Source organism: Lagopus muta, chromosome 23, assembly GCF_023343835.1.
Source record: "Lagopus muta isolate bLagMut1 chromosome 23, bLagMut1 primary, whole genome shotgun sequence".
NCBI classification, from domain to species: domain Eukaryota; kingdom Metazoa; phylum Chordata; class Aves; order Galliformes; family Phasianidae; genus Lagopus; species Lagopus muta.
In genome coordinates, this window is record NC_064455.1 from 4464915 (window position 1) to 4476838 (window position 11924).

General features: G+C 54.6%; 2 protein-coding genes across 3 annotated transcripts; both read right to left on the reverse strand.

Moving 5' to 3' along the window:
• Positions 1-51: 51 nt before the first annotated feature.
• ADPRS (ADP-ribosylserine hydrolase) lies at positions 52-5348 on the reverse strand. The gene is made up of 6 exons (XM_048968996.1): positions 5113-5348; positions 4455-4551; positions 3471-3678; positions 3183-3367; positions 2999-3099; positions 52-2602 (listed from the first exon to the last, which is right to left on the reverse strand). The coding sequence occupies exons 1-6, from the start codon at positions 5330-5332 to the stop codon at positions 2310-2312; spliced, it is 1104 nt and encodes a 367-aa protein (XP_048824953.1). The 5' UTR covers positions 5333-5348; the 3' UTR covers positions 52-2309.
• An 830-nt stretch (positions 5349-6178) lies between these two features.
• Positions 6179-11458, reverse strand: TEKT2 (tektin 2). 2 transcript variants are annotated; one of them, XM_048969225.1, is made up of 10 exons: positions 11387-11458; positions 10439-10610; positions 10003-10128; positions 9243-9448; positions 8977-9120; positions 8163-8277; positions 7764-7871; positions 7371-7514; positions 7117-7196; positions 6179-6497 (listed from the first exon to the last, which is right to left on the reverse strand). In XM_048969225.1, the coding sequence occupies exons 2-10, from the start codon at positions 10592-10594 to the stop codon at positions 6284-6286; spliced, it is 1293 nt and encodes a 430-aa protein (XP_048825182.1). In that variant the 5' UTR covers positions 10595-10610; positions 11387-11458; the 3' UTR covers positions 6179-6283. The 2 variants fall into 2 exon arrangements, with proteins under 2 accessions (XP_048825182.1, XP_048825181.1); XM_048969224.1 differs by lacking the exon at positions 11387-11458 and having other exon boundaries at positions 10439-10897.
• Positions 11459-11924: the final 466 nt, after the last annotated feature.

Here is an 11924-nt window from a genome sequence, read left to right on the forward strand (position 1 = left end):
TGTGAGCGTGTGGGATTCTGGTTTCGGTCACACTCAAGAAAACAGGTTGGGTTGGATGAAGTAGGTCTATTTTTAATGATGAAAACTGCATTACAATGTGCATTTTTATATACAAATCCTTACTATTTTTTCTTTTTTAATTCGCCTCTAGTATCTCCATTTCTAACCTAGTATATAGAGGTTTCTAGTTTTGTAAATACTTACTACATGCACTGTCTGCCATAGTAAAAGTTGGTTTAAAATGCACTCTTTTTGTGATCAGAAACTGGCCTTCTCTTCAGAACTAAAACTGCAGTACTTGATTGTATTGACAAACCATCAATAAAACTTATTGTACAAAGCTGGGGCTGGCTGTGCCTTCGTCCTCCTCGCCCCCCAGAGCTGTGGGCACAGGACAGGAGAGCACAGCTGTGGGGCAGAGCTGAACGTTTCAGTCTTTCACGGCTGGCCTAAAATGGGCTCTATTTTTTAAACAGGAAACTTCAGTCCTTTGTGAGTTCCAAACACTTTAAAATTCTCCAGCTCCTTTAACAGGAAAAATGTCTTTTTTTAAACAGCTCTGTGGATATGTTGACACCTCTGGCAGGAAAATGTGAAAAATCTGACATTTTACACCTCAGAGCTGCAGCACAATACATAAATATACAAAAGAGCAAAATTCCACACCACCTCAGAACAAGATATTCATTTAAACAAGTAAAACCCATTAAAGCATCACACACAAGACTGGCACTTGAAGGAAGCAGAGGCAGGAAGGTCTGGAATGACCCCACACACCCAGATGTTCCACACGTGCATGCAGTCCAAAACGCACAGCAGCCACGAGCTGTGACCAAAAGGCAGCAAACTCCATTTGTGCACAACATTCACGTGCCACAATCCAAGATAACAGGGTTACATTGCCACGTTCACATTTACAAGCACTTCCATATGACGACTGCTTGCCTCTTCCCTTTTGGTTTTAATTATTAGAAGCTTGTAACCCCCTTCAGACGTGCCATGCACAAGCTGTTATTCCCTTTCTGACCAGCTCCCTTGGGCAAAAGTGTCAAGATTTTCAGCTCTGGAACAACACAGCTGCACTGCAATATTCTCACCCATCAGTACCAGCTTCAAATCCCAATGTTTTGTCATCTTTTAACCTTTCCCTTTATTTTCAGATGCTTTTCACAGAGAATAAAGAGTTTGAAAGCTATGAGAAGCAACTCCTGCTTTCAGCTGAAGCCATTTCTGTCACTGACTGCAGCAGAACCAAGAATTCAGTCCTTGCTTAACACCATGTTTCACAATTTTTATTTTTAAATAGCAATCTCCCTCGGGACATTCACAGGGCAGAATTAAAAGCACAGAATGTGAGGATTAGAACTAAGAAATGGCTGGAGTAGCTGCAGAAACGTGAGCCAGCTATGTAAGGGAAGACAAAGTGCAGTCAGTCAGGGCAGTGCCAGGCAGATTGCAGAGCAAAGGGCACCAAAGGGACATCATTAGTGATCCCTGCCTAAAGGAGGGGGTTGGAACTACAGGATCTAAAGATCCCTTCCAATCCAAACCATTCTAGATTCCATTCTTCTTCCAGCAGTAACAGTTTGCCTACTGGGATTCCGTGTGCAGGCACCAAATGCATTTCTTCAAATGCCACTGGCAGTGCAAAGAAATCCCTCCTCCCTTCTCAGGCACTTTTCATCCTGCCTTTAATGAAGTGAACCTCCCTGTGAGCTCTGCTCTGCAGCATCCTCACTCCGCACTGAAGGAGGCAACCTGTCCCCACACACAGCAAATCCTCCAGCTCTCCCATGGCTGCTCCTCTGCAGGCTCCCACCCCGACCCTCTTGCTTGTCAGTTGAGAACGAACGCTCACACTTGTCAGTGTTTTAAGGACGTGCAGCCCATGAAAACCAATGCTTGACACGTTGCTACCAACAGAAATGAAGGACGTGGCAGTAGGGGAAAATAGTAAAAAAAGAAAGTTTGTGGATTCAGACACCACCTAGGAATAACAAAATGACAGTTACAGAAGGGTGGGCCAAAGCAAGCAGCAGCCTCATGAAAACTTGATGCTCTTGTACTTCAGAGATGCTCCCACTGTGCAAGGCACCACATGCAGCCGCTTCCCAGCACAACTGTCAGTGAAGGCTATGTGCCATCTCTTCAATCCCAGCTAGTGCTTCCACCTCTCTTCTCACAGCAGCAGGTGTCTCCTCAATGGAGGCTCGCTGCATCTGCATGGCACGGATCCACCACCAACTTTATGACCAGAAAAGCAGAGGCAACCACCTGCTTTGCCTTCTGGACACACACTCCCTTCAGGCTCAGAGCCGTTGGCAGTACAGTTCATGTAAGCTATCTGCCATCTTCTGTGTCTCTTGAAAAGCTTCGCAGCTCTGCTCCCAACTTGGGGGTATCTGTTCTTCCCCATAATAAGCCCCTGCAATGGCTCCTGCCATGGTAGCAATGGTGTCTGTATCTCCACCCAGAGAGATACAGTAGATGATGGTCCTCTGCAGGTTGTTGTAGTGTTCAGGAATATCTGGGTCAGCTTCCATACAGCGCAGGAAGGAGTAAATGGCAGTGGGGACAGACCTCAAAGCAGCGATGCCATTGCCTGTTAACAAAACCAATCAGCTCCAGTGCTGCACAACACTCTTGTCCTCTTCCCCACAGAAGCACCCCTTCCCTTTTCACTGCCACGTCCCATTGCCAATCACCATCAATCCCGTGCTACTGATTTTATCACCACAAGGAGCAAAACTGAATTTGCAGGAGACTCCCCACAGCCCCCCAGTACTGCTGCCACCCCAGAGAACATCCCAGCTACATCAGAATAGGCTGGCAGGACACATTTACTTAATCCTATCCAACATTATGATCTGAGAGCCATTAAGATGAGATCTTAGAATATTAAGAAATATTATTCAAGATAGTTTTTGGTAGCAAGACAATTTTCTTCCCACAAACAGAGGGAAGGAGTCGCTGGGTTGGAAGTCAAAGAATTGCATACCTAATTCAAACAATACATCTGCTTTGGGAACACTGCTGAGCTCCAAAAATTCCTTTATTTTCTTCAGACGCCTCGAAAATGGTAAGTCCTCAAATCCCAGCCTGAAAATAAGAGTGCAACGAAGGAGAGAGGCTGTGAAGAGTCAGAGTGAACTGTGGGGTGGGCGCTCCGCACAGCTACTTACGCTCGGGCATCAGTAAGAGACTTATCATCTGCCTCCACGTCCTCCATGTGGCTGATGAGCTGCTCAAGGAAGGTCTCCCTGCTCACCTCTCCCTGCAAGGCGAGATGCACCGCCAGGGCCTGCAGGATGGCCCCGTTGTAGCCCAAGGAGTTGGCATGGGTCAGCTCAGCACTGAGCTTTGCAAACTGTGAACGAAAACGTATCATTAGCAAACCCAAGTGAGAGCAGAGCGGGACCCAGCCAGCAGCAGGCAGTCACAGAGCCAGGGCGCCCCAGGGGGCACAGTACCTTCTTAACATCCTGAACATCCCAATAGGTGAGCGGAATGCCTGCAACCCTCATGGCACCACCATTGCCATAGGAGCCTTTCCCATTAAATTGAGCTCTTGCTGGCTCAAACACATCACTGCACTTGGGGCTCAGCAGCTTCTTAAAGACATTGACAACAGCCATCCCATAGCCCCTGTTGGGTTCCTTCTTGTACTCCTCAGCAAACCTGTGTGGGCAAAGACAGCAGCAGTTACACAGGCGAGAAAGAATTTGTGGAGTTTCCAAATGCAGGTGAGTTAACAGCATAGGGACCACTCTGTGATAGCCATGGCTCAACTGATTCAGCTCTGCAGGGAAAGAATGTCACTTCCAAAAAATGGTGTGAAAAGAGGGGAGGGTGTATGAATGGTGTACAGGCATCTCCCACAACCCACTTGTTTCCTTCTCCACATTTCTTTGAAATAGGAGCAAACTCGAAACATTTCCCTGGGTCAAAACCACAAAGAAAGTCTTTTGTTCGAGTTCAATGGAAGTGTTTTCTAAACAAATAAATGCTCTCCCTTAAGTGGAACCAAATGCTACCAGGGCTGTGGATCCAAAAGGGAAATGGATCATAAACAAACTGAGGCTGACCTCACTAATATTCGCCAGCTAAATTAAGTACAGACATAAATAGCAACAAACAAACATGTAAGGAAATGCTTTTCATCCAGGCGTTATCTTCCACAAAGGTGGCTGAATGTATGTGGCTCCAATACAGAATGGCAAAACAGCAAGTCCCACCCCGCTCCATTCCAAAGTACATTTGGAACTGACATTAGAGCTAACAATGCTGGATGCTCCAGGACAGAGCACACAATAAATTCCAGGGTCATCGCTCTTATTTTCTCCACTAATTAGCAATGACTCTGCCTGAGCTCTGTCCTTTTTTGCAGAGTTACACGATGGCTTCATTTTAAGCGTCTGACACACAACCAGTTTTGCTCTCGCTGCAGCCCTCACCTCTTGGCCATGTCAACTTCATCGAACTCCCGCTTGGCCAGCAGTGACTGCACCACAGATCTGCTCATGGCCGTGTCATCCGTGTAGGAAAGCGTTTCTGAAACAGAGCGTTACAACTTCATGTAACCATTCAGCTCACAGCTCCCTGCGAGCACCGCCTGCCCGTAGGGCTGCAGCGCTGCTGGAGGACACGCGGCACCCTGAGCTGTGTTCATTGAGCAGCCAGGATCAGAGCAGGAGAGGCACCAGCAGCACGGACAGGATGCAGAGTGCTGCAAGGCAATAAAGCCAAGGGACACATGTTCTCCTCCAGGTACATGGGGACAAGTGAGAGATCACAGAACGGCCGGGTTGGAAGGGACCTCAAGGATGAAGCTCCAACCCCCCGCCACACGCAGGGCCACCAACCTCCGCATCTCACAGCAGCCCAGGCTGCGCAGGGCCCCATCAACCTTGAACACCTCCAGGGACGGACGGGGCATCGCAGCCTCTGTGCAGCTGTTCAGGCACAGCTCCCGTTCGCTCTCCGTTACAGATCCGTTTCTCCATGTCGCAGCAGCACCGCACACCCGTTACCTTACGTTACGTTACGTTACGTTATTTTTCCCCCCGCTCCCCGCACCGTTTCACATCCCGCCCCGCCCGCCGTTCCTCCCACCTCTGCGGGCGCTCCCGGCCGGCTCCCCTTCACCGCCCGGCGGCTCCAGGCCGCGGAGAAAGCTCAGCAAATCGGGCAGCTTCACCACGCTCCTGCCCTCGAAGACGGCTCCCAAGCAGTCGCCCAGCAGCGCGCCGGCCAAGCAGCCCCGGAAGCGGGCGGGAGGAGGCCGAGGACGGGACACCGCCGCGCGCCCAGAGCCCGCGCCCGCCGCCGCCATCTTGAGTCGTGCCGCCACCGGGCCGGAAGCAGCGCCCCCTTGCGGCACGGAGGGCAGAGCGCTATGGAACCGCATGGGGGTCAGAGGATCATGGAGTCACGGAGTCACGGAGTCACAAGGGTGGAAACGACCTGCGAGATCACCCGCTCCAACCGCCCTCCCGTCACCCCGCTGCCACAGGCACTCGCAGCTGCTCATCCAGACGCCTCTCGAGCTCTGCCAGGGACGGTGACACCGCCTCCCTGTGCAGCCATTGCAGCGCCTGACTGCTGAGAGAAACAGTTCTTCCTCATGTCCAACCTAAACCTCCACAGCACAACCTGCAGCCATTTCCTCGGGTCCTGCTTGTTTCATGGGAGAAGAAGCCAAACCCCTCCTCACCACATCGTCCCTTCAGGAAGCTGCAGAGCGCACTGAGGTCTCCCCTGAGCCTCCTCCACACTGAACAACCCCAGCTCCCTCCTCAGATCCGCACTCCAGACCCCTCACCAGTTTCATTGCTTTTCCCTGGACACATTCCAGGTCTCTTTTGTAGTGAGGAGCCCAAAACTGAACACCAGTGGCATAGAACCATAGAATCACAGTGCCAAGCACAGGGGATGACGGCCTCCCTGCTCCTGCTGGCCGCACTGTTCCTAACGCAGGCGCTGCTGGTCGCGCTGTTCCTGCGCAGTGGGGCAGATCAGTGCATCTGAGTTCAGAACCCCTGGAAGACCCATCAGAGTGCAGGAATCCCAAGCCCTGCTTCTGTTCCCAGCACGGAAGGGCTGAGGCAGAACTGCCCAGGGCACACGATGGGCTCAGCCGCCGCGAAACGCTTCCAATGCACCGCAGCCGCTCTGGCAGACACTCTTTATTATTGAACGCTCCTTGGAGCACACGGAACAGACGGTTATACAACAAACCAGGGCAGTCAGGCCAATCCTGGAGCACCCAGGTGCTCACCCTGCCTTATCCCAGCTCCAGCTGCCCGGCTCTGGGTGGGGATGGCACGCGGTTCGTGGTGCGGTTGAAGGAATCCACCTGAGGTACAAACTTCTCAGCGGGCACCACGAGCTTCCTGCGGCCGTCCATGCACTTGTGGTCCAGCACCAGGGAGTGGGCTTTGTAGGCCATGTCGGTCTGCACGCGGTGCAGCTGTCGGTACAGAGCATCCAGGGCATCCCTGGGAACAAGGAGATGGGAGCTAGATGGATTCACACCCAGAATGGATGGGAAGCACGTGGCCTTTGCCTTTGTTTGAAGAGCTGAAGCACCACATCCATCACCAGCACCACCCCATGGGCTCCATCACTGCCCCATCCCGGGGGTCTTCAAGAGCAGGTTGGGTGGGGGCTTGGGCAACCTGGTCCAGTACCTGATCTGGAGGTTGTTAGCCCTGTGGCAGGGGGTTGGAACTTGCTGATCCTTGGGGTCCCTTCCAACCCAATGTGATTCTATGATGCCATCATATTTCTTGGGGCATCGCAGCAGCATTGTTTGGGTCTGTGAATAGCTGGGACCCCCCTCCATCCTCCGGCACACACACCTTGACCCTTGCCCGCAGCCCATTGCCCAGAGCAGCTCCCACCAAACCCAACCATATCTCCATTCCTCCTCTGAACAGACACGAGTTCTGAAATGCAGCCCCTGGAAGCACCGGGTACCACATCCCTAGGGAACCTGCTTTGGCAGGGGGGTTGGACTCGATGATCTCTGGAGGTCCCTTCCAACCCCTACAATTCTGTGATTCTCACACAGGCAGTGCTGTGCCACCGCCCTGATGCAGACAGGAGAAGACTCACTGCGCCTCTGCGAGCTTCAGCTTCAGAGCACGGATCGACCCTTCCAGCTGGTGGACCTCATCTGTGAGCCCGTACTGCACCTGTGATGTGATGGAGATGCCCATGGCAGTGAATGGGGCCGACTCCCTGCTTTACAACGGCCACAGATCTGCATCCCCCTGCTGGCCCGCATGGCATTTTCTCCGGAGTGCAGCCACACCTCAAACAAGGACCATCCTGTTCGGTTCCCCAGTCCCTGGTGACAGGGCTGATACCTGATCCCGGCAGAGCTCCACGTTGGGCCGGTAGCTGCGCGTCTCCAGGCGGCTGTGTGCCACTTTCAGGTCCTGCATTTTCCTTCGAAGATCCTCCTCCAGGCGTCGGATGTCCTCTTCCATCTCAGCAATTTCCTCCAAGGTCTAAGGTAAAAAAGACACGTATCCTAAGGGACAGCCACAGTTCCCTGTAGGAGACAGACTAGGAAACGGCCCCCAATTGCTATAGGCTTTTATGTGCTCTGAATGCATTTTAAATGGAGCTGATGGGTTCTGAAGCTCCCTGCTCATGGCTTTGCAGGCAGAGCAGGCATAGTGCTGCTATGGAGCACAGGACCTCTTCTGCATTCAATCCCCACCCGAGGCTGTGGCTGATAGATGAGCCCCATTTACATTTTGCTCCTGCCATTTCAGCTCATCGTAGGCTCTCTCCATGTCTCTGATCCTCTTGCGCAGGGCAAACTCTGTGGCCACACGCTGAGCCTCCAGCTCGTTGTTTGTCTGAAGAGAGAACAGATTCCAAGCACACACATCTGGAGGGGCTCTCCCTCCCAGCAGCTGCTGCTGTGATGGTCACATTGATGGTCACATACGACACGGCTCCCCGTGAGGCTGGGACAAGCAAAGCCATCCAGGCTGTGTCTGCTGGAAGGTCCCACAGCCAAAAGGAACAGCAGCGATGGATCGCTGTGAGTCTCCCAGGCTGCTGGGTCTGCTGCACCCTCTGCACAGCCCAGGTCTTCTTTATAAACAGGAGGGCACCAGTAATTCACTACCCAGGGGCTAATTTACCTGGGCAATGGAAAGCACTATTGCTTCTCGGAGCTTAGTTGAGGCTTTCATTTCCTCCTCAGCATGATCTTTGTTGTATTGGCTATTCTGTTCCCACTCACCAACCGCAGTTGATCTAGGAACAAATCAGCAGTTATGAAAACAAGTGGAGTGTCTGCAAGGCAGTTCAAAGGGAACCACCTGCTGCAGGCCACGAAGGCTTTCTGCAGTGCAGAATGCTTCAGGAATTTGGAGGTCGCATTCTGTCTGATCTCAGTGCACCAGCTGGAGGCCGCTGCCCCATGGCTCTGCACTGAGCCCAGCATCTGCTCCAACTGGGGACACATCCAAAGCACGCTATGAAAGGCCACCAAGTGAAAAATGTGCAGCAGCTCTCCCATAAAGCCTTGCCGGGGGCTGATACTGCTTACTGTCACCTACAGCCGAGCGTAGGGAGGCAGGGCAGCCAGCTTCTGTTTTTGCAGTGATAATTTTGATAACCTGTTCACTGTTTGCGCTCCAATTTTCTGCACTACAGAGATGTTATTTATTTGATGGTGATGGTGGTATGAGCTCGGTGTGCCCTGACATCCTGGGATCTGATAGCAGCACACATCGCCAGCCATCAGCTCCCTATGGGCATGGATTAAGGAAGGTCTGATATCCAACAGGTCTGTGGCTTCACAGCCCAGGACTGACAGCAAATCCCAGCTCCTGCACTGAGCTCTCAGTAACTGCACTCATCAGCCAGGATGCAGCACGGGAAGGAAAAGCATCCTTGGGCTCTGGAAAGCACTCGCACGGATCTGGACAGAAGCACAGGCTCTTTACTCACCCGTTTGGGATCCGAGTTGGGTTGACCTTGAAGGAGATGTTGGGAGAGTTCACGCTGAGGGATAAACACGTGCGGTCTATTTCCAGCGCCTCCATCTTGCCGCGGTGGTCGAAGCTGAGCTGCTGGCGGGCTTCCTGCAGGAGGCTGCAGAACACAAGGCTGGGGTCGCAGGGAGCACAAGGAGGAGAGCAGCTCCCCACCTCCAAAGCCTTTCAATCACGTCCTCCATCATCTCCGTGAGACCAGCAGCGTGCTGTTTGCCTCACCAGAGCCGTTCGAAGGCTTCGTGCACTCTCTGCTGCAGCTCCCTCTTGGTTCTGTCGATCACCTTCACCTCTTTGTGCAGCTCCTCCTCCGCAGGGTCCCTCACCACATCGATGGCGCGGCGGCTCTCTCGGAGCGTCAGGCACTCTGTGGCCACATCCAGGGACAAATTCTTGGCCTGCAGGGCGCGTTCTGCTGCTTCCTTCACCTGCAGGGAGCACTGGGCTGTGGGGCGGTTCTCCTTCAGGGATGGGAGAAGAGGAAGAAGGAAACCCACCCCCACCCTCGGTAAGAGGACCGGCCGCCGCCTGCATCGCAGTTCTGGAGCTCTCAGCAGATCTGGAAGGAAATCTGTGGGAGCCAAACACAGCGGCGCTCCGCGTGCGTTGGGTCAGGGCTCAGACCCTGCTGGAGGCCCAGGGCTCCAAACGGAGCAGCCTGCATGTTTAGAACTGAAAGAAGCAGAGACTGACCCCGCTGACATTCTCCATTTCAAATCAAACCTTTTCAGATCGTGGTTTGAATGTATTTCTTGTTATCCTTGAAAGATAAAAACAAGGCAAGAACAGGAGCAGGCAGTGCACAGCTCAGCCGAGAACATCAGGATGTAATTTCATCAGGTATCCATCCCAGAATACCTGTGACAAGCCCCCACCATCGGGCACCATCTGGGCCTACGCACTGCACGAGGCAAGCCTCAATTATTTAACATCCCGTGTTGAAAGCGTGGTTCATTTCCAGCCATCTGTCTTCCCAACATACCTTGGCCAAAGCATTGATTTCCTCATCTATGTCTGCGAGGCATTTGTCCAGGGTCTCCTTCCATCTGTTCACACTGCTGATTCGTTCAGCCAGGCGGGTTTGGTTGTCGTGTTCATCCCATTTCGCCTGGAATTGGAAGAAAAGCGCTCTGAGCTGTTGGTTGTTGTTCCTTTTTGAGACCCAAATCGTGAAACTTGCCGAAGCCCTTCCTGCTTTCAGGATGGATGGAGCTCTCTATAACGCATCGCTTGCTCTAACAGTGATCAGGAAGAGCAGAAGGGGCAGAAAGTGATGCGAGTTACCAAGGGCACGAGAGTCCCACCCTCTGCAAGGGGATTCGGGAGGCTCTCACAGGTGAAGCCTTCTCCCCTTCCCCTCCACACCTGGGTTCTCTCCTGCCCTCTGGGCACCTTTTGGGCCAACCCGGGGCTCCCACCTGGTTGTTGGTTTCGCTGCGCAGGGCTCTGGCTTCCTGCCGGATCTGATGCGACGCGGAGCGTTGGCTCTCAGCGTCGGCGGAGATGAGGCGGGCGTTGGTGTCCCAGTCGGGCACGGTGAACCGCTGCCCCGGTTTGACGCTCAGCGCTGCCATCTCGCAGAAGGGGCGACTGGAAGGGAGCGGGACGTTCGTTGCGTTTGTTCGCGGAGGTTTATCGTGCGGAAGCGGTATCTGCATCCCCAGAAAGCCGCTCCGATGGGGGCAGCTCGGCTGCACGGCCACGTCCGGCCCCGGGAGCACCGCGCTCTGCACGGGCGGCTGTCGGCAACTCGCGGTGCCGCTTCGCTTTCGGGGCTGCCGCCGTTCTCGGGGTGCACGGAAACCACGGGAGGGGCGCAGAGCAGCCGAGGGGACCGCAGGCCCCGCTCTGGGCAGACATGGGGGGGGGGAGGAGGAGGAGGAGGAGGAGGAGGAGGAGGAACGGGACACCCCGCGTGCCCTCAGCGGGATTGGAGCGGGATTGGAGCGGGATTGGAGCTCCTCCCGCACCGCTGAGGACAAACGGGCTGGAGCTGAGAGCTGGGAAAGGACGCAGCTCCCGCAGCCCCCGCAGCCCCCGCAGCCCCCGCAGCCCCCGCAGCCCCCGCAGCCCCCGCAGCCCCCGCAGCCCCCGCAGCCCCCGCAGCCCCCGCAGCCCCCGCAGCCCCCGCAGCCCCCGCAGCCCCCGCAGCCCCCGCAGCCCCCGCAGCCCCCGCAGCCCCCGCAGCCCCCGCAGCCCCCGCAGCCCCCGCAGCCCCCGCAGCCCCCGCAGCCCCCGCAGCCCCCGCAGCCCCCGCAGCCCCCGCAGCCCCCGCAGCCCCCGCAGCCCCCGCAGCCCCCGCAGCCCCCGCAGCCCCCGCAGCCCCCGCAGCCCCCGCAGCCCCCGCAGCCCCCGCTCTCCCTCACCGCACTCCGTGCCGCCCCGTTCCGTTGCCACACGCGCGGTCCCGTTGCTAAGCGGCCCCGCAGCCGTTCCCCCTCCTCCTCCCCTCCCTCTCCGCCCCCCCCCCCCGCACCGGGTATCGCGCCGCTGACAGAGCGAGGGGGGCTGCAGCAAAACTTTCGTCTTTTTTTATTGCAGTTCTTAGTGAGTTACACTTCAACCTGAAGCAAAGCGACGTGAAAAAGGAAAAAAAAAACAACAAACACAGGAAATTTCTCATCATTTGTAATGTTTTACAAGGGGTGAAAACCGAAGCGAGAGCAGCAGAGGAGGGTTTGGTGCAGAGCGGTGCCTCCCGCAGCCCCACACGTGGAGCTCAGCATGGACAACGAAAGCCGGATTGAGGACCTTTACATGGCAGGAAAGCAAATGGAGGCGGGTGGATGCAGCCCCCAAACATCAGCCGGGGGGGGGGGGGGGGGGCAGCAGCTCGAGGATAAAAACAATAGAACAGTGCATATGCATTTAAAAAAAAGAAATTATTATTATTTAATACAGTTG